We start from the raw sequence: 22,268 nt of genomic DNA on the forward strand, positions 1-22,268 counted from the left end.
CCACTTCTTCATCTATTGATAGCTATCATCTCAACTGTAAGACTAATGTATTCTTAAAAGTCTTCTATGACCCTGAAAACTTAAATTTGACTTCTCTTTTCTATTATTTATATATTTGTGTACAAAATATACAAAGGTATATATTTATGACACTGTTTCATATGCATTATTAAATTTAATGCAGTTATTTTCTTTTTTGATTCCTTCTGTGAACTTTTAAAGACTGAAATGGTATATTTTATAGGTATATCCTCACCATTTAGGTAAGTGCCTTGAAAAGTGTAGCAGTTAAATGAATATTTGGGGATGCAGAAAGGTTAAACAATGACCAAATATGTGTTTCTCCTCATCTTTTTTTTTTTTTTTACCCACCTTACTGCATATGAAAGGAGATTAAATTGAAACTGTAGTAAAAAATCAATATGCTTAATGAGAAATGTGTTTAAAGTAATTGAATACAGAAATTGGTGAGCCGTGCTAGGTTTAAACGATTGACTGCCAATAAACATCAGTTGACTGATAATCCTTGATGTGGCTAAGTAAGTAAATAAAATCCCTAGCAAGCTGTAAATATAAAAAGCCCACAAACTCAATAGTGCAAAATTACAAATATGACATGTCAATATGTCTTTTGTTATTTGAGCATTTAAAAATTATTACCTTCTTTGTCCGTATAGTGCAAACATCATAACACACAGCTGAACAGGTAAAGGTCCTTCCGTTCAGAGTTTCTAGTCCGGGGAAGAAAGGCAAGAGTATTCATAGTTTTATTGTGATACAATAAGTATCGTAGTTACTGGACAAGAAACTTAAAAACAACTCAAGTTTAGGCATAACAAGTGTTCATCTGTTATAAAGGAGAACTGGATTTAGGTAGATGGAAGGGACAAGGAAGGGTTTTCCAGATGAGAGAAGAATGTCTGTGACAGAGGTAGTAATAACACAACACAGAGAACAGCCAGTGTTTTGGAAAGCTTGTAGTAAAGAGTGAACATGTGTGAAATGTAGGAAGAATTAACAGATAATAGGCTTTTTAGAATATGTTAAATAATTTTAATCTTTTCTTTTTCCTGAAACTCACAAGAAGACATTAAAGGGTTGTAAAGGGGAAAGTGAAATGTCCAGATGTAAATTTCATGAAGCTATGCCTGGTTGTATTATGAATAAAAGGGCACTCTCAGTAGGCAAGATAAAGTTTGAAGGTGAGAATTGATAAGAGCTTAAACTAAGGCAGCCGTAGTGGAAATGAGATGACAGAATAGATTTAAGATAAATAAAAATTTAAATTCACAAGGTTTTGTGACATATTAGATTTGAGGGCAAAATTGAGAGAGAAATCCAGCAGGAACTCAGTTGTTGACTACATTTACATGGAATAGAAAACACACAAATGTAGGTTTTAGGGTAGAAATATTGCCTTGAATTTTGCACATTCAAATGAAAAAAATATTACTCAGAAGAGAAATTGAAAGTAGAACTATGATTTGGAATGTATCAGCTTAAACATAGTAATTGAAGCCCTAGATTCAGAGACATAATAATGAAGAAAAAATTGAAAAAACAAGCTTCATCACGTTAAGAATCTATATAGTTATTTGGCCATTGATCTTACTGAAAGGAAAAATGTCACAGTGAAGTCCTGTTTCCATATTACTATTCCTCACAAATTTATTTAAATAATGTGATCTTCTATAATTTTGAAAACTGAACCTAAAATTAAAATATATATCAAGTACTCAACAAACTGATATTTGAATATTTTTCCACTCATTCAGACATGGACATTTTATCTTTATACATTGCTATTTGCAAGAGTAAGTTCCAAAGGAATCTGGCCAAATATATTCAAAAATATTTTTTAAAAGACTGATTTTAAGATTCTTTGAGAAGTGAATTGTAAAATGCAGTGTTCTATTATATCAGCAGAAAAAAAGTAATTTAGGAACAATATTCTTTTTAAAGCAGCATACTGTTAGGCAATATTTATGATCACAGGCAATTTCACCAAGTTAACAATTAGTATTGAACCTGCATAACATATGTGTAAGTGATAGATGAATGCATATTGCATGTTGTATGTTTGTGGAAGAAATTCAATGTCCTCAGCCATGCCAAAACTCCCTGCTTGATTTGGCTTGGAAGATTTTGAATCATAAATATTCTCTGATTTCACTTGGATTTTAAGATCCACAATGGCTTCAGGCTTATATGAAAAATGAAGTAGTGTTAAAAAAATTACATGATTAATGATGTATTATATTACAAACATTAAATGTCTACATTTTTAGTGAAGGGGGAAAAAGAAATGGATTGTTTATAGTCTAGAGAAGAAAAAAGTCAATTTCTTTCTTTTCAAATAACTAGTTTTGATGGTATTGTCTAATATGACCCATATTAGAACACAACACTTTAGAGTTTTAACAAGTTATAAAGAAAACTTACTAATTAAATTATTTTAATTGGTGTTATATAATTTGGGCTCTGTTATCAATGAAGAGCCTAAAGGGTAAAATTGTCCCTTTCATATATATAAGAACTTTAAAAGTCATACATTTAAAGGAAAAATTTGTATTTTCACACTGCTTTAGACGTTAAAATTAAGTAACAAAGTCTTTTCCGTCTCTGGGGAATAGATAAGATTTAGGGATTTTACTTGTAAATTTGAAGTACAGTACATATTCTGAAACATTTTTTTACCAGAATAAGGTATAATATTCCTTATTAAGCATTTAATGGCTTTTAAGAATCCAGACATATAGAGAACATTTTATTTATTATGCTTTGATATGTTATCTTCCAGTGCTAGTTTTGTCAACAATGTACTAGAAAATCTAGCATTAAAAAAACCTACTCTAGACCAGAGTAGTTTTTTTTTTTTTCTCACAACTTATTTATCTATTCTATTTTTTGTTTTCAGAGTAGGTTTTTTTTAATGCTAGATTTTAGAGTGAAGTAAGTCAGAAAGAGAAAAACAAATACCGTATGCTAACGCATATATATGGAATCAAAAAAAAAAAATTTGATACTGATGAACCTAGTTGCAGGGCAGGAACAAAGAGGTAGACATAGAGAATGGACTTGAGGACTTGAGGTGGGAGGAGGAAGCTGGGGCAAAGTGAGAGTAGCATCGACGTATATACACTACGGTATGTAAAACAGTTGGCTGGTGGGAAGCAGCCGCATAGCACAGGGAGATGGGCTCCGTGCTTTGCGATGACCTAGAGGGGTGGGATAGGGAGGGTGGGAGGGAGGTTCAGGAGGGAGGGTATTTGGGGACGTGTGTATGCATATGGCTGATTCGCTTTGTTGTGCAACAGAAACTAACACAGTATTGTGAAGCAATTATACTCCAATAAAGATCTACCAAAAAAAAAAAACAAAAAAAAAAACTACTAATATGACAAGCTGCCACACCAGCAATTGTATCCTGATTTGAATTAAAATGTTCATTTTAAATTTTTTATTTTCCATGATTTTTTTTTTTTTTTTTTTTTGCATGCTTTGCTTTAAATGGAGATCAACTGTACATGGTGAGAATCACCTCAAATAAGTTTCAGGGATAGAACAATATTAAGGATGATCATAAGGAAAAATCATCAGACTGAATGCAAAAAAAAAGTTAGTAGAATATTTAAGGAAGGGGTAACAAAGCAAAACAATCAAAGAAATAAATTGAAAGCTGATACAACTACAGAAAGAACTTAAATGGTACACAGAGTTGTTCAAATTTGAATTCAGAGGGACAATCATATGTGATCAATGCAGAAAGACAGAGTGTAAGTAAAACATCTTACATCCTCTTGGATGGACTTGTAAAGAGAGTTGGAGATTGTTCTCCTGGTCCTCCTTTGTAACAGAAGGCTGAGCAGTATGCCCAGCTAAACAACGGTATTTACCAGCCTCCCTGGTATAGTTATTGCAATTATGACACATCAGTGACCTATAAACAGCGTGGGACTTCCAGGAATAAGTGCTGTTCATCTTTCACCTGCTTTGTACTACTGTGAGCCTGAATTATAGGTTGATAGACTAGAGATTGGTGACTGGAGCTCCTATGGCCCTCTTGAATCCTGAAATGATCTTGGAGACAAAAGTCATGCTCTTGGAATGTCAGAAAAGATAGGAGGTTGAGTTCCAGATGCCTCAAGGAGCAATCATGTCAGCTGTGGACAGTATATTTTATTAAAGAATAAACTGCTGTCCATTTAATCCACTATTTTTTCCAGTCTTCTACTAGGTGCTGGACACAATTACTAACACAGGTTAGACAGATGTAGAAAACAAAAATCCCAGAACAAATACTAAAAATGAGAGAACGAAAGGAATCTACAAAGCCCGGGATTTCACTTCACATGAACTTTCAGCATTTCAAACATTTCATATCAGTGATATAAGCCACAGTAACATTTTTAGGAGAGTAGCCTAAAGCCATATTCAAACCAATTTGAGTTTCATGTAAATAGAGTTCCAGACTTAATAAATAAAATATGATCCCCAATTAAAGTTGAATTTTAGAGAGACAAGAATGATTTTTATATAAGTATATCCCATGCTACATTTGGTACATACAGTAAAACTTGATTTATCATGTATCTGAAATTCAAATTAACCTGGAAGTTCTGCATTTTATCTAACAAGCCTACCTATAAAGTTGTTGAAATTCATAGTAATATTTATTACATTAGGTTATTTTCAAAGAAATAATATTTTCATGGGGCTTTGTTATTCAACATGATCAACAATGCCATATTGAATCAAGCTACTCATAGTGATATGAAAATAATGTGTATTTTATTAAGCATTTGTTATATGTCCTTGAATTTTATAATAATCCCTTCTTTATAGATGAAGAGACAGAAGCGTAAGCTTCAATCAGTATGTTGTGAACATACAGCTAATAAGTAGCAAAACTAGGATTGGAATCTAGGTTGGTATGACATAATATGATTTTGATGTTAAATATAGACCAGATCAGACTGTAATATAGTTTAGTGAATGGTGAAAAACTACAGATAGTATAAATAAGATACAGACAAGAATTTTTAGACCTATTTTTTTCTCAGGTAAAACAAAAGGAAAGCAAAAAATTTTGTTTTACAAAGATCTACTGAAAATTTTCTTGGTAAAGTCAAGATATCCAAAAAGCATTGTATTTCGACTCCCCTCTTTCCCTCACTTCTGACTATCAATCCTGTCAGTGAATTCTATTTTCTATCCACATTTCTCTTAATTCTATATCTTTGTCTCTATGCACACCTTGCCTTCCTTAACTGAGCTTCCTTAATAAAAGGAAATTGCAAACCAGGAAGCAGCTGGCGAGAAGTAAGTTTGATAGAAGAGCCTTACTCTGTAACTCTTGTCCTCATCTTCATCATAACCTGGTCAAAGCTGATCAGACCAGGCTTAGGACTCAGGCTCAATCACAGTAATAAGAGAATTGAATCTTGTGTGCCAAGCTCCACCCAAAACAGGATGATCAAAATAAGCCAATTATCTTTTTTCAGGAATTGGGCAGAAAGAGGATTGAAGACACACATACCAAAAAATGGATAAATATATAATAGCTGAGTGAGTTTAATGGAATATCTTTAAAGCAGGGACTAATACAAGATTGCTAATATGGAGATATAACAGCATGATCTTAAAGCTTCATTGAATAGAAAAAATCTTCCAATTTCAGAGGCTATAATTGGATACAATTTTGTTCTGGCAGTTTCTGCAAGTTTCCAAACTCCCTTATTGCTATATGTAACTTACATTTAATTCACATTCTTTCAGGCAGGTTGGGTGTGTCCATGAAATATATATTAGGAGGAAGAGAAGAAAGAGGAAGAGGGAGGAAGGAGGAAGAGAAGGAGAGAGAAGAAGAAATGTTCAACTGAACATTTACAATGTACTTCATCTAGTGTTATCAGCTGTAAAATACTTTATCTCATTAGCTCTCACACAAAAATGAGTTCATTTTATTGGTACATTCAATTCACAGATAAGGAAGCTGTGGCACAGGGAGGTTAAATAAGTTGCTTGAGGGCAAATCACTCCCAAGACACTTTATATTAATTGGAATCCAGATAGTCTGAATCCCCAGCCCATGCTGCAAACCTCTGTGTCATCCTTCCTCCAGTAGTTCTGTGGTGTCCTTTTTAATCATTTGGTGCAAAACAGAAGACAGGCAAAATGAAAGTCTTCAAACATCAATTGATCATGAATCAATCCCACACAAAACAGCAGAGTATAACACATCTATTTGTAATACATAGGAGCCAGAATTATTTGGGATACATTTTATAAAAGGCAGCAGAAAGCTAGTGTCTCACTTACATGCGATGGTTTAGCTCATGATCTAGAGCAAATCAGGCCATGTAAATATCCCAGGTGTACCACTTAATAGCTTACCAACCTGCGGTGAACAATTCTCTTAGCATAAATCCCCACATGTGTAAATGAGGACTTATTTCTTGCTTCATGGAGTTGTTTTTAGGGTTAATGAGATAATGAGGTAGTGAGGTAATAAGAACTAATATGAATACATCCTATTAAATAAACAAAATTATCTTTGCAATGCATGGGAAGGGGATTCAAAATGTACTCACAGGACTTCTTCTTCACCTGAGAATAGGAGTAAGTGCATATAAAAGGTGAGGGGTAATTATGCTTTTTTTAAAAAAAAAATGTCTATATTATTTTAATCTTTTGCAATCAGAAGGTATTCATGTATTGAGTAGGTAAATAAATACTAAATTTTATCTTATATATATTAAGTAATCAGAAAGAATATTGCAAATTGTTACTGATTCCCTTTGACTTAAAAAGCACTATAAATTTAACTTTACACAATTTAATAGACATTAAACCCACTTTTGTGAAAACAGACAATATACTAACAGGGTATAAAAACCGACTCATATCTGAATTTTTGAAAGTCTTCTTCGCTTATAAACAAAGTAAAATGTATTTTACTATAGTAAGATTATCTTGATCTTTCAACATGTCATAAATCCACATAGAACAATTAAAAATACATTTTAAGGAGATATAATAACAGATACTTCTTAACATTAAATTCAAAATATAATTAGACAACATTCATAGTGTTTTAAGCAGGAAAGGGGTTTAATAAAGATACTAGGAAGGTCATAGAATAAGCAGGATATCAGAGTGTCAGCTTAGGGAATGAGAAGCCAGAAAAGGTGCACAAGCCACATACTGAGACTGGCCAACTGGAGACCCTGCTGAAGCTGAACACTGACCAACTGCAGAGCTTTTGTCACTGATGTCCTTGAAAGTGGGATCCTGCTGCCACAACACTCACCAGGAAGGATGGGTGGAGAGAGTGGATTCTGAAAAGCACCTGCATTCCCCTGTTCTTGCTTATAAAAGGAAATCTTGTTCAGCATCCTATTTATTAGAGCCTTATTCACATATCTGCTTCCTAATTGCGAGAAGGTGGATTAAGTAAGATTTTGCTTTCCACCTTGGGGTTAGGAAAAATCAAAGCATTGCCAGAATATTCAAAGAGGAGTTCAAAGGGTGTTGGGTGACCAAAAATCATGTCAGATGTCCACCAGAGACAGTGCTAAATGTATGTGTATAATATTTAGTTTATTTATGTGCTGAAGTCTTTATTTTAGCAGAATTTAAGCAGAAATAAATATAAACACAAGTGAGATTTTATAACTGTTTTATTTCACATTTTAGTTATATTGGTAAATGCAATTAAATGTATTCAGATAATTTGACAGGTGATGGCATAGCACTTAATGAAAACACCAGAAGCATATTGGGAAGTTGAAAAAAATCCCTGTTTTCAAAGACATCTTTGGATATTCCATGCAGCTTTATTTGAAAGGCTGGTAGTTTTGTGTACACTATAGATTATGAATGCTTGTTTAACTTAATTAAGTATGCCTTGAAATGAAATTAAAACTTTCTAAATATTGGAAAGGTGATTTTTTTAAGTTCTCAATATTTATCTGCTCTATGAAATGTATCCAAAATAACATCATCCAGTAAAAGTTAATTTATTGATGCCAGAATTCATCTAACATTTACATATATTTTAGAGCTCTAACTTACTCATAATAAATTTTTTCTGGAAATTTCAAGGTTCTAGAACAGTCAAGAATAAGAAAGTAAGCAAAATAATTTACATGATCCATGCACAAGAATATGTCCACTTTTGCAAGCTGTCCATAGTCTATAGCTCTGTGAATATCATCATATGATTTACATAGTACGTACTCCCCCTTATTCTTTTTTTTTTTTTTTTTTTTTAATGAGGATCTTGAATCAGATGCGTATGTTTTGATTGATTGATTGATTGATTGATTTTGGCTGTGTTGGGTCTTCGTTTCTGTGCGAGGGCTTTCTCCAGTTGTGGCAAGCGGGGGCCACTCTTCATCGCGATGCGCGGGCCTCTCTCGTTGCGGAGCACAGGCTCCAGACGCGCAGGCTCAGCAGTTGTGGCTCACGGGCCCAGCCGCTCTGCGGCATGTGGGATCTTCCCAGGCCAGGGCTCGAACCCGTGTCCCCTGCATTAGCAGGCAGATTCTCAACCACTGCGCCACCAGGGAAGCCCTCCCCCTTATTCTTGAAACAATTCAAATGAGCTTATTTTGAGGTATTCAAACAAAAGCATCATAGAATACATAGGCTTCTTTAAAATAACAGTGGTAAGCTTGATAGTAAGGATGAAAATAGGAAATAAAAGATAAAATGCAGACAGTGGTTTAAGATGGTAGCATAGAACTTACCTCTCCCCGCAAGCATGCCAATGCTATGGTTCCAGACTGATCAGTTCCCTGTGAAAAACAGCTGAAATCTAGCTGAAAAGCTTCTCCACAACAGAGGGCCACCTCGAGATGGTAGAAGAGGCAGAGACAGTCTCCCACAAATGTCACACACCCAGTGCAGCAACCCCCAAGCAGGAGGAAACTCACAATTACAAACTTCACCCTGAGGACGGAAGGGTTGAGCCCCATCTCAGACACTCCCAACCTGGGAATCTGCACTGCAGAGATGAGCCCCCAAAAGCCCGGCTTTGAAAACCAGTGGGGCTTATGTTCAGGAGACCCAAAAGGCTCTGGGGAATGGAGAGTCTGTTTTCAAAGGGCTCATGTACAGACTCACTTACACCAGGACCCAGTGCAAAAACACCAATTTGAAAAATGCCTCGACCACATGTGAAGGAGACTTACTAGCTAATCTTAAAGAGCCTCCTGGGGCACAGGAGTCTGCTGGGGCTTCCTCTGGGGATGGAGGCAGTAGCGGGTGTCATGTTGGCTCTCTCACTCCAGCTTGGCAGAGCCGGCACTGGTGGGCACCAGGTTCTGTACTCCCTCTATCTGGCTAGTGCTGGCTGGCTTGCCCCACCTAGATACTCTCCCAAAGCCTCACTGAAGACAATGATCCCACGCCACCCCTGAGCCTAAGGTGGCCCTGCTGCAGGCGGTGGGCTTACCCCAGCCCTGCTCCCCTCTAAAGTCCCACTGAAGTTTGTGGCTTTGTCCCACCCACAAACTCTCCTGTGACCCTGCTGAAGCTGGCTGCTGACTCCAACCCCAGGCTCCTCTGTGGCCCCACTGAAGCCAGCGGACACACACAGTCCCCACAGCGGACACCCCTTGAGCACCAGGCTTGGGTGGCCAAGGGGACCTATATTTCTGGGTCCCATAGGACTGAAACAATTGGAGGAACAGTTTTTGGCAGGCTACAACCCCCAGGTCACAACACAGACACTCTCAGACTTTCCGTGACAAAGGCCTCTTTACCTGTCCTGGAGCTTGAGGGACAGGCTTGAGGGGGCAGGTTTCAGGTTTACCACACATGTAGAGGCTGCAAAGGAGCTCTCAGGGAATGTAGGCTGGGGATGCCATCCTTGTGCTCTCCTTTGGCCTTGCTACAGCTCACTGGTACTTTCCAGAAAGGACCTTATACACTCATCTGGAGCCCTGGTTTTCTCAACTCTCTCCAAGGGAAAATCTTCAAATCACCTAATCTGGAGGCCAGCAGGGGTTGTGGGGTAGTCCCACAGGACTGTATATATTTGCATATTTTAAAAGCTGCTACCTGAGTGTCTAGTTTTCAATTAGCCTAAAACTAGCGGCTGACAAAGATCCCTTCACGTGAAACACTGACAAGGCTTGGCATGACCTCAACAACTGAACCTATCAAGAATAAATTGGGCTGATAAGACAGCCACAAAAGTTCTAGAGACAACCAGAGCTAGGGCAAAGTTGAACAGTAACATTATCTACACAAGGCTATACCTTCAAGACTAGGAGAGGTAGAGGTTTCACCCACTCCACAGAAACAAATAAAATAAAGAGAAACAAGAACATGAGGAAACAAAGGAAAATGTTCCAAACAAAAGAGCAAGATAAAATCCCAGAAAAATAAACTTAAAAATAGAGATTAATAATTTACCTGATAAAGAGGTAGAACTAATTGTCCCTGAACATGGCAGAAGAGTGGATGAACACAGTGAGAATTTCAACAGACATAAAAAATATAGGAAACTACTAAATAGAAGCCACAGAGCTGAAGAATACAAGAACTGAACTAAAAATACACTAGAAGAATTCAAAAGTGTACTTGATGAAGCAAAGAACAAATCAGCAACCTGAAAGCCAGAACAGTGGAACTCACCCAAACAGAGCAGAAAAAGAAAAAAATAATTAAAAAAATAAAAATAGCTTAAGGCATCTATGGGATAACATCAAGCAGAAAAACATTCAGCTTCTAGGGTTCCCAGAAATAGAAGACCTAAAGAAAGGGCAGAAAATGTATTTCAGGAAATAATGGCTGAAATCTTCCCTAACCTGGGGAACAAAACAGACATCCAGATCCAGGAAGCACAGAGAGCTCCAAAAAAGATGAACTCAAAAAGATCCACACCAAGTACATTATAATTAAAGTGTCAAAAGATAAAGGAGACAATTTTAAAAGCAGCAAGAGAAAAACTACATTTTACATGCAAGAAAACTCCCTTTAAAATATCAGCTGCCTTCTTAACAGAAATTTGACAGGCCAGAAGGAAGTGGCATGATATATGCAAAGTGCTTAAAGTGAAAAACAAAAAGAATCTAACTAAGAATACTCTACTTAGCATAGTTATCATGTTATCATTCACAATTAGATTGAAGTAGAGGTAAGAACCTCTACTTTGGAACCACAAATACCTTGAATAGCCTAATCACTCTTGAGAAAGAAAAATAATTCTGGAGGCATCATGCTCCCTGATTTCAAACTATACTACAAAGTTATAGTAATAAAAATAATATGGTTTTGGCATAAAAACAGACACATAGATCAATGGAAAAGAATAGAGAGCCCAGAAATAAACCCATGCATATGTTGTCAATTCATTTATAACAAGGAGCCAAGAATATGCAATAGGGGAAGGACAGTTCCTTAAATAAATTGTGTTGGGAAAATTGGACAGCCACATGCAAAAGAATGAAATTAGACCACTATCTTATACCATACATAAAAATAAACTCAAAATTGATTAAGGACTTGTATATGAAACCTGAAACCATAAAAACTCCTAGAAGAAAACATAGGTGGTAATCTTCTTGATCTCAGTCTTGTCGTGGACTTTTTGGCTCTTACCCCAAAAGCAAAGGCAACAAAAGCAAAAATAAACAAATGAGACTACATCAAACTAAAATGCTTCTGGAAAGCAAAGGATACCATCTGCAAAATAAAAAGACAACCTACTGAATGGGAGAAAGTATTTGCAAACCATATGTCTGGTAAGGAGTTAATATCAAAAAGTGTATAAATACTTCAAGCACGTCAATAGCAAAACAACAAACAATCAGATCAAAAACATGGGCAGAGGATCTAAATAGACATTTTTCCTAAGAAGACATACAGATGGACAACAGGCACATAAAAAGATGTTCAGCATCACTAACTATCAGAGAAATGCAGATCAAAACCACAGTAAGACATCACCTCACACCTGTTAGAATGACAGTTATCAAAAAGACAGGAAATAATAAATGCTGGAGAGGATGTAGAGAAAAGGGAACCCCTGTGCACTGTCGGTAGGAATGTCAATTGTTGCAGCCACTATGGACAACAGTATGGAGATTCCTCATAAAATGAAAAATAAAACTACCATACGACCCAGCTATTCCACTTCTGTGTATTTATCCTAAGCACATGAAAGCACTAATTCTAAAAGATATATGTGCTCTTTTGTTTATTATAGCATTGTTTACAATAGTCAAGATATGGAAGCAAATTATGTCCCCATCCATGGATGAACGGATAAAGAAGACGTGCTATATATATACAGTGGAAAGCTACTCAGCCAAATAAAAAGAAAATGTTACCATGTTCGATACCATATCAGAGGGTGTTATGTTCCATGAAATAAATCAGATAATTTCACTTATATATGGAGTATAAAAACAAAACAAACCAACCAACCAAACAAACAAATAAAACAAAGCTCATAGATACAGAGGACAGATTGGCAGTTATCAGATTGGAAAGGGTAAAGGGGTTGGGGAAATGGGTGAAGGGGGTCAATTGTACGGTAATTGATGGTAACTAGACTTATTGTGGTAATTGCTTTGTAGTGTATACAAAGATTGATTTTGTTTATGTTTTACGGCTGAAACAAATATAATATCATATACCGATTTTACCTCAATTTTTTAAAAAGCATAAATGTAGACACAACAACCCATAATGCAAACCTAAGATGATTTTGTCTAGCGCCATGCCTCTCAAAGAATCTTGAATGCCCTGAAATTATAGCTGTTCTATGGCACAGTGTTCTTGGTATCTTGGAGAATTAAACATTATTCTCCGTGTACTCTGAGGAAATTTCCCGGATGTAAGCAAATTTAGAAAAATTTTATAGAAGTAAAAAAATCTATAACGGAGAAGTTTTCTTTTTTAAGGCATTCAAGGACATTAAACAAGACTATTAGTAAAATGTAACACATAGAGTGACTCTCTTGAGCTTGCGTTTTAGGGGTTCTTTATGAAGCAGCAAAGAATAAGTGGATAGGTGATGGCTTTCTTGAGTGAGAGTAAAGAATATCTAAAATTTATATGCAAAGACATCATAGAACCCCAAGATCACTAAGGTAAAGGATTCTCCCACCTCATTTCCACAGACAACCCATAACATACGATCTTTACTTCTTTTCATTATCTAAGATGATGCTCACTTCTTCATGTTCATTTTCAACAGAAAGCATGGAAGGAAGAAATTAATTCCCTGGAGTTTGTTCAGCCTTTGTTTCACCTTTTGGGCTGTACACTCTTTGAGTTTAGATTCTGATTCTCTAGGAATAAACCTGAGTGATGAACATGTCCCTTCATTCCAGAAAAATAAATCATTTATTTGTTTTATTAATATTTATTGTTTCTAATACATTATGAAGTATTTGAAGCAAAAACTTCCTTTACCCACTTTGACACTTCATAAGCTATAGGCTGTTGCTCAACTATAATAGCAAATACGTAGAGATTCGTTGTTGGTAATTATAGAAATTCTTAGAGCCAGACCTTTATGGTTTAAGTTTCTGTGATCCCACCAACACAATAGTATATAACCTGCTTACTACACTAAAACAAGTGATTTGGATAATTTCAAATGACCTATAAGTGCCTCCCAGACAGTAGAATGGATATGAAAATGTTCCAATAATTCTCTTCAATTCTACATCCTATTTCATTAAGCTCCTCAGACTGCACAAAGTCTAGAGTATATCATGTCAAATGCACAAATTATACACAACCTCTATTTCTGTACTCACATTGATGTCTTCCAAATCTAAGTTGTTTAGAATAATATTGTTCCGTTTCCAGATGATCGGAGGTCTCAGTGCTCCCTGAATGGCACAGCTCAGAACCGTACTCTGTCCCCCAGTTGCTGCTGTGATGCTTAGTTTCTGATCTTCAGGCAGACTCAGCTGGATAACCTCTGTAAAGATAGTATCAGGAACGTGGATGAGCATGTAGTTTTGTAAAGTTAATTAGTATAAAGTTTCTGAATACAAGTAATTAAGGCTTTTAATTTGTATAAGATGGAAAAAGCTTGTGATGAAATGAAAAGAGTAAATTGTTTCCAATAAAAGGTCAGAATGACATTTTAATTTAATTGATTGACAGGCATCCTCATGAGGCAAAGCACTATTAAACATGAAATGAATATCAGAAGTAGAGTTATAATAAGCCTGGCAGATTGCACCCAGAAGAGAAATTATTTAACTGCTAAATCAACATGTAGTGTGTCATTGGCATTGAAATAAAAATGATGTTGTTTATTCACTGATAGATTTATATTGTGGGTGAGGTGAGATCATTGCTGGCTGGCTTCAGAGAACACTAGCATAGCTGAATGGGTAAAATGCATCACTATGCTGGGAAACATAAACTGACTCTAAAGGAATAAGATTTATTTGGGAAGTTGAGGGAGGAAAAACTGAAGTTCACCAACCAAACAGCAAATTCCTGAAATTCCGTCAGCTGCCTTTATCAGACAGTGTGGGTGCAGTACAGTCTTTTCCTTATTCTTAAATTTTAAAGTTAAATATATTTTAAAATAACCATTAAACACATTTCTCCTAGTAATGCTGCCACAGCAGGAAATATACTTTGTAATCTCGATCCTCTTTCCTGTTTCCAGACCGTCCTCACCAAGCTTGGGAATGAACCATGACATTTACATGATTGTCCATGGTCACCAGAGATGCCTGGGATAATCCCACCAGTCTTTACCCATGTGACAACTGCCCTTTAGTTTTCAACTTACACTCGCTGAGACACTATTGTTTCTATATTATGCTGAAGTCTTGCATTGTGACTTTGCTCAGTCTTAGCCAGGTGAGAAATACCAAAATCACTATTCTCACTGAAATTTCCATGTGGGTGGGGAGACCATAATTGTCCTTTGTTCCTTTGTTGAGGTTGATGATATTTTTCATGATGGAGGTGTTGACTGCCCAAAGTGGTGGCTTTTAATTTGCAATAAATGTGATCAGGTACAATCAGAGCTGTATCCTCCACAAACCCCTCTTCTTCCTTTTCATCATTTGACCTTCTTTTTCTCTTTCTGAATCCTATCTTCCTCTTAAGGAGGAAGAGAAATGCTAATCAAATGATTTTTATAGACTATAACTGTTCAACAAAAAGTTCTTTGAATTTTTGGTACCACCACAAACTGGAATGTCAAAAAATGGCACAATTCTTTGTCTCAGAAGGCTGGCATTGAACATATAATCCCTACATGCACTTGTTAAGCGCTGATGTTCCACACCTTTATCTGATAAAAATAAGCAGAAGGAGATTGACCCTTATATTCTGTTATACAGGATCTTGTCTTTAAAAGCCAAGTTATTTAAGTCATCATTGGTTTGTGTTGTCAAAGAGTGGGGTAGGCAATCTTTTGAAATTTCAAAATCCTATGAGAGAGGCTCAGTTCAATGTATTCTTTTGATTTTACATCATTAACAGAAATAATAGAAATGGGGAACAAACATCCTGGTCAGTCTTTTGTATTGACAGTTTAATTTTTCCTAATGACATTTCTCCATATTCACATTGTATTTCAATGTTTCCTGAGTAATAAGACCAAAGGGAATGTGTTCAATCTTCTTTTCTTTAATACCCATTCTGTTATATGTATTTATATAAAATTACTAAAAGAAAATATACTTGACCAATTAGGCATAGGAAATTTTTGAAATTTGCAGACACAGTGTTTTTTATGTCTTTTTCTTTAATATTGCAAACTTACGGGAAGAGAGAAAACTATAAAAGTAATAACATCATGTAGGGTATCAAATAAGAATTATTAATAATTTCCATTAACATTCCTGAATTTCAGCTTCTGGTTCCTCATAAAATCACGTACAAAATAATAAGGCATCTATTCTAAAAAACGGCATGTTAGCATTGGCTATTCTGACATTTAGAAATACAACTGGTACTAAGTCACCTTGGAATGTTTTCACTAACCTTCTGCATCTGGTATTAGGTCCCAGGCCTTTTAGATTAGTTGTGCTTTTGGTAGTTATACATTACAATGCTAATTAGATAATATGAACATCTTAGAATAAATGCTGAGATTTGGCGTAACATTATGTGGGACATCCTTGTAAAATGGACATCCTTTGAGAGAATGCCTAATTAGAAATAAGAATTACTATTCACCCAGGAAATATTAACATGCACAGTAAAAACTTATATGTTAATCTGGAGGTTACATTTTTAAATGATTTTTTAAAATTATCTCAGTAATACATGCTATTAAATACTATGTATTTCAAAAAGTCTATAAAATTTTTTTCCTGCATGCTTCACCTTTTCTTTAATGTATTATATTGAGCTACATCTACAAAACCAATTACGTTTACCTGTTATTGTTCAAAATCAAGTGGTCCTTTTCTCAGATAAATTTAGCTGCAAGATTTCTTTTACTTACAAAATTGTCGTGCTCATCTTTACTAGTCTTTCTGATAATTATTACCAGACTAAGATTTAGTCTCACAAAATCACAAAGGTTAAACATTTTTATTCCTACATTCTAATGTCATTCAATATGCTTTAATAGTGATTAAATGTTTATAAAACATTTCACATTTATAAATTTCAGAGAGAAATGGTGATTATTTCTAGAAATACATTAACAACCTGAAACAATAGCTATGAATTAATCTGTAAACTAATTTAAAACTGAATTTAAGAGGTAAGATCGGTTGAATCTGAGCATCTGTGTATATTTGAGTGATCATAGTTGTTAGTTTAGAAATAAGAGTTTTAAAGAAAAGTATTGAAATTTAATTCATTATCAATTATCATTAATATATAATTTTGTAGATATACATTAAAGGTAACATATTTTATTCTATAGCACTCTAATCACAAACATCGTATGCTAGTTATGTACAGACAAATAACAGTTATGTGCAGCAAATAGCATCTATCATTTTAGTACTCTATCTCTTTAGCTCCAATGATATTGCACATTTGAAGGTCTAAGTAAAAACATGTATCATATGACATCAAGAGTCATCTAATGTCCTGACCAAACGTAAAAGCATATAGGTTAGATATAACAGATATTGCTGAGTTTTTTGAAACATGTCAGTACTTCTTTTGACCTATAAATTATTCCTCTTATTGGAGGCCCTCTCAAGTATTCAAGGAAAGAAATTAGAGCTCTAGTGGTGCTTCCTTTGATCTTGTATTACGAAGACTATTAATGCCATTTCCAGACCAGCTTCTTTTGTTTGCTCACTTGGGAAAGCTAAGAGGCAAATAAAATTTTTTCTTTCTGTGGATCCCTTTCTACACTTTCTCACCTTCACAACTTGGCTTAGAGGAATATAAAGAGTTTGTTTTCAAAGAAATGAAAAATTGTGTTCTCCTCTAGCAGAATCTGAAGTTGGAGAGACAAGTGTAGTTGAATAAAATTTCGAACACTGCACATCAGTATTTATGAAGTGTTTATGCCAATAGTAACTAGGTGGTGGAAATAGCAATAAAAAGTTTGGTAAAAATAATATGTAAATTTAAAATAGAACAGAAAGGGAATAAAATATTTCGAATATTTGTGAAACACCAGTTTATAAAAGAAGATGATTTCAGTAAATTTGTTTGAAAATCAGTTTTGTAAAATCATAAGAAAATAATGTATCATAAACAGAATTCTGTCCTTATAAATGCCTACATCTTCTCAAGTTCCAAAGTACATACTTATGTTGAATATTTTATTTAATTTATTTAAATACTAGTCTCATAATCTTGTTGATCTGATCATGCTTATAATTTCTGTTTTAGGAATGATACGTAGAAGAAATTTTATCAGTGATATTTTCAAATAGTGTGTATGTTCCCTTCTCTACTCTACTAAAATGAATTACTAATTAAAAGCAGATAATAATTAAAATAAAAAGAAATACATCAGAATAAAAGACACTTAGGAATGATAGAAGGAATAAATTAATTATTCTCATAATAAGAAAATCACAATTACTTAACGACAAGCTCTTTAACTAACTGGAAATTTATGATGGTGTCTTCCATCAAGAAATAGGTGATATTCAAATAAATGTTACGTCTGAACTAAGTTAGACACACCAATGTATACACTAACTTATTATGATAAAATGTCTAGAGTTTTTTATGCTAATTGCTTATCTGTAAATTATTATATGCTTATATCATAATATGTATTACAAAAATAAAACAAACTAAATTAAAAAGAGATTTAGAAACTTCTTCAATAACAATGCAGTAGATAATTTGGACTAACCCTTCCACTGAAGAAATAAAACAACAACAAAGGATAAATAACCCTGGATTAAATACACATAATATATTTTAAAGAATAAATGAAAGAGATAGTCTTTCTCATTCTTATCTATGAAAGAGACAAGAAGACAGTAAGGAATTTCCCAGCCTATGTCCTGAAGAGAATTGTAACTTAGAGAGATGGGATTGCACCTGGAGTCACATTGCTTTGGGAAATTTTCCACCTTAAGAAAATGATTGATCAGCCTAAATGCCCTATATGGCTTCTTATTCCTAGAGACATGGGATAGATGGGATAGATACAGTACTAGACCACCTCCCTCTCTGTGCCAGGACTTTAAAGCACCTCACTCTGCAAGTGAATGTGTGGACTGCAGGCTATTTTTGTCTGGGTGTCTCATAAAACATAAAGTCTCCCTCTCTATAATAATATCATCCTAGCTCATCTAATTATTGTTATAAAAAAATTTTAAATAAAATATCCAGTACACAATGAAGGATAATGTAGAAAACAAAGAAAGACAACAGCATTAAGAGAATGAGGAGAAATAACATACAACCATAACAAAGTCACCAGGATTGTAAAATTTAGGATTATGAAAATAAAATCAGCTTAGAAATTCTAAAAAAGAACTTAAATATATAATCTATGAACATTATAAGTTTATGAAAGAGTTATATAAGTAGAAAATATGATAACAGAAATTAAGATTAAATTGATGTCATTAAGAACAGATTAGACACAGTACAAAAGAGAATTAGTAAACTGAAATAGAGATTAAAAGAAATATTACGGAATAAAAAGCAGAAGAATAAATAAAGATTTAAAAACGCAGTTGAGGTTAACAAAAATAGGTTTATGTGAAACCGAGAAGAAGGAAACAAAGAAAATTGGGCAGAGGCCATATTTGAAGAAATAGTGGTTAAGAATTTTCCATTAATGTTGAAAGACACCAATCTATAAGTTTAAGATTATTAAATGTCAAGCAAAGAAAATGGAAAGCTAGAATAACCCACATCTAGACACTTAGTAGTGAAACTGAAGAAAATCAATGACAGAGAAATCTTAAAATTATGTAAATGAAAAAATACAGATTGCATTTACAGTAAGGAGTTAAGCAACTGATGTCATGAGCAAAAATAGGAACAAAAAGCTACTGGGATTATATTTTATATGATGAAACAAAGTAAAGGCAATCTTAGAATTTTATACACATACATAAAAATTAAAATAAGTATATTTTCAAAAATCAGTAAGAAAATTCATCTCTAATAAATTGTCTTAAGATAAATTCTGAAGGATGTTCTTCAGGCAAAAGGAAAATGATCTCAGATGGAAGCTTAAAGATGCAAAAAGGAAAGGGCTTTCCTGGTGGCGCAGTGGTTGAGAATCTGCCTGCCAATGCAGGGGACACGGGTTCGAACCCTGGTCTGGGAAGATCCCACATGCCACGGAGCAACTAGGCCTGTGAGCCACAACTACTGAGCCTGTGCGTCTGGAGCCTGTGCTCTGCAACAAGGGAGGCCGGGATAGTGAAAGGCCCGCACACTGTGATGAAGTGTGGCCCCCACTTGCCGCAACTAGAGAAAGCCCTCGCACAGAAACGAAGACCCAACACAGCCAAAAATAAATAAATAAATAAATAAAATTAAAAAAAAAAAAAAAAAGGAAAGGAGAGAAAAAAATGTGTTTAAATATGTGTTAAGCTTTAACATTAAACGTTGATACTTCAAGAATGCTTGATAATATAATATATGATTATATGCAATTATAAACATTTATAATAATAATAAATATATTTATAATAATATATAATGGAGATATAATATCTTCATAATCTTATGGTAGAGAAATATTCTTAAACAAGGCACAAAAAACTCACCATTACAGAAATGATTTATAAGTTTTACTACATTATAATTTAGAGTATCTTTTCCTCAAAAGATACTATTAAGAGATAAAAAATGCAAGCCACTGAGCAGGAAAAGATACTTGCCATCTACAAAGCTATCAGAGATCTTATACGTAGAATTAATAAAGATCTCCTAAAAGTAGATAAGAAAAAAACAGCTCCAAAGAACTACCAACAGGAAACTCAAACAAATGCTCCATGAATGAGTAAAACCATGTGACTAAGAAAAATCCAGAAAAGTGCTCAACTCTATGTATAATCAGGGAGATGCAAATTTAAGCCAAACCTTTCAGATTGGTATGAATCACTAGGTCTAGTGTCAAGAAGAATATGAAGCAACATGAATTCTTATATGCCTTGAACAAGATTGTAATTTCACATATAAACTTTCTGTATTGGTAAATGAAGCCTCAACTAGAGAAAACTGCCCTGTCAGCTCCTGTTTCCAAGGACCCAGTTAGCCATATGCCTTGTAGCAGCCTAGAGTATGACACAGAGTTGGCAGAGTATTCAGGTGTTATAAAGACAAAGCAGAGGTAGTGATGCATACATTTTCAAGATACCTTTAATATACTGCACAAAGGAAAAAAGAAGAGAAGCCTAAATGTGGAAAGACAAATCTGATAAGGAATAGGAAAAAGGAATCTCAAGTTTATCCTGAAGAAAAGAAGCCACTAGTGAAGAAATTCTGAGAATTCAAGTGAGAATGGAATGATTTCTGTCACAAGTTCTGAAAGAAAGAAGGACTTATAATCACAGGCATAAATAAAAATATTTAGTAGTTAAAACAAAAAGGTCATTTCTTCCTATGTCATTGGTGGGATTTAAAAGTTATGGGAAGAAATAAAAAGACTTTTCCATAAAATATTTTTCTGTAAAACAATGAAGCAATATGTTCTTTTGTAAAATTAGAATTTCATTTTTTATTCACCTCATAACTCTGTAATAAGGGCAATACATTATTATAGACAGGACTGTATTTTGATAATACTTCAAGCAGTTTTACAAGTTAACAATAATGAGTCTCATTTTCCTTTTTATTTATTCATGATTTTGATACTCCTTCTGTGGTCTTACAAATATAATACAATTACCATTCAACTTTTTGTTCCATTTAATTTAATTTCTTTCTTTCAAATAATTATATACAGTTGAATTTTAAACTGGAGTATGTGAAGAACAAGGTTATTCATTCAATGATATGTATGACACTAACAACTTGAAAAATAATTCTTTCTTTATGAAGAATAGTTTTCATTTGAAACCTGACCTAACAAAAACTGTATCCAACAGAGAATTTGGTGGCCACCCCAAGTAGTAAAGTTAGTTTTAACTTTATGATTTGGAAAACTTCAAGAGTGCATACAACTAGATGATTTTCACATGATAGGTATGCTGGAATAATAAGGTATTGATATTTCAAGGTATGTTATACCAAGTTTAATGTTTCTTTACAAGTGAATTGCTCCTTGTAAGACTAGGATAAAAGAAAACTGTCAGCATTCACTCAATGGTTAATATTTGCCAGACATTGTTCTAAGTGGTTGATTCATTTAACCTTCACATCTAAGAGTTAGATGCTATAATGACCCTAATTTTTTTTTTTTTTTCCTTTTTGTGGTACTATTAGGTAAGGAAGAAGTACATAATTGAAGTTTCACCAGACGTTTTGTGATCAGATAGGAACTTTCCCCACAAAAGGACACAGAAAGAGGAGTTGAGGTCCTTGATCACAAATGGTGAGAAGAAAACACCCTATTATTGGATAATGTGTAAAGCAATTGTCTTAAAAAGATGCATGCTACTGACAAAGAAGCCTGCATAACATGGGGATGAAAGCATGAACTATATTACCAGCAAGACCCAGATTTGAGATATGACTTGATGGCTGCCCCAGTTTGATTTCTAATGCACACTATTTAGAAGACTTTTGACAAGTGGCTTAAACTCCAAGTCTCAATTTTTCCATCTTTATAATAAAGATGGTACCTAACTCTTAAGAATATTGTGAAGATAAGATATGATATTTTAAAATACTTATGACTGTGTCTAGCCTTTAGCAAATTCTGC

The 22,268-nt window shown here is 34.3% G+C and overlaps 1 protein-coding gene across 5 annotated transcripts in view; it reads right to left on the reverse strand.

The window, feature by feature from the left end:
• Positions 1-22,268, reverse strand: part of FSTL5 (follistatin like 5) — a 773,228-nt gene that overhangs the window by 250,756 nt on the left and 500,204 nt on the right. For all 5 annotated transcript variants that reach the window (XM_007184135.3, XM_007184134.2, XM_028167007.2 and 2 more), the window contains one exon: positions 13,785-13,951. In XM_007184135.3, the coding sequence (XP_007184197.2) occupies positions 13,785-13,951 (167 nt within the window). The remainder of the gene's footprint in view (positions 1-13,784; positions 13,952-22,268) is intronic.

The sequence above is a fragment of the Balaenoptera acutorostrata genome, chromosome 5 (assembly GCF_949987535.1).
Source record: "Balaenoptera acutorostrata chromosome 5, mBalAcu1.1, whole genome shotgun sequence".
Classification (NCBI taxonomy): Eukaryota; Metazoa; Chordata; class Mammalia; order Artiodactyla; family Balaenopteridae; genus Balaenoptera; species Balaenoptera acutorostrata.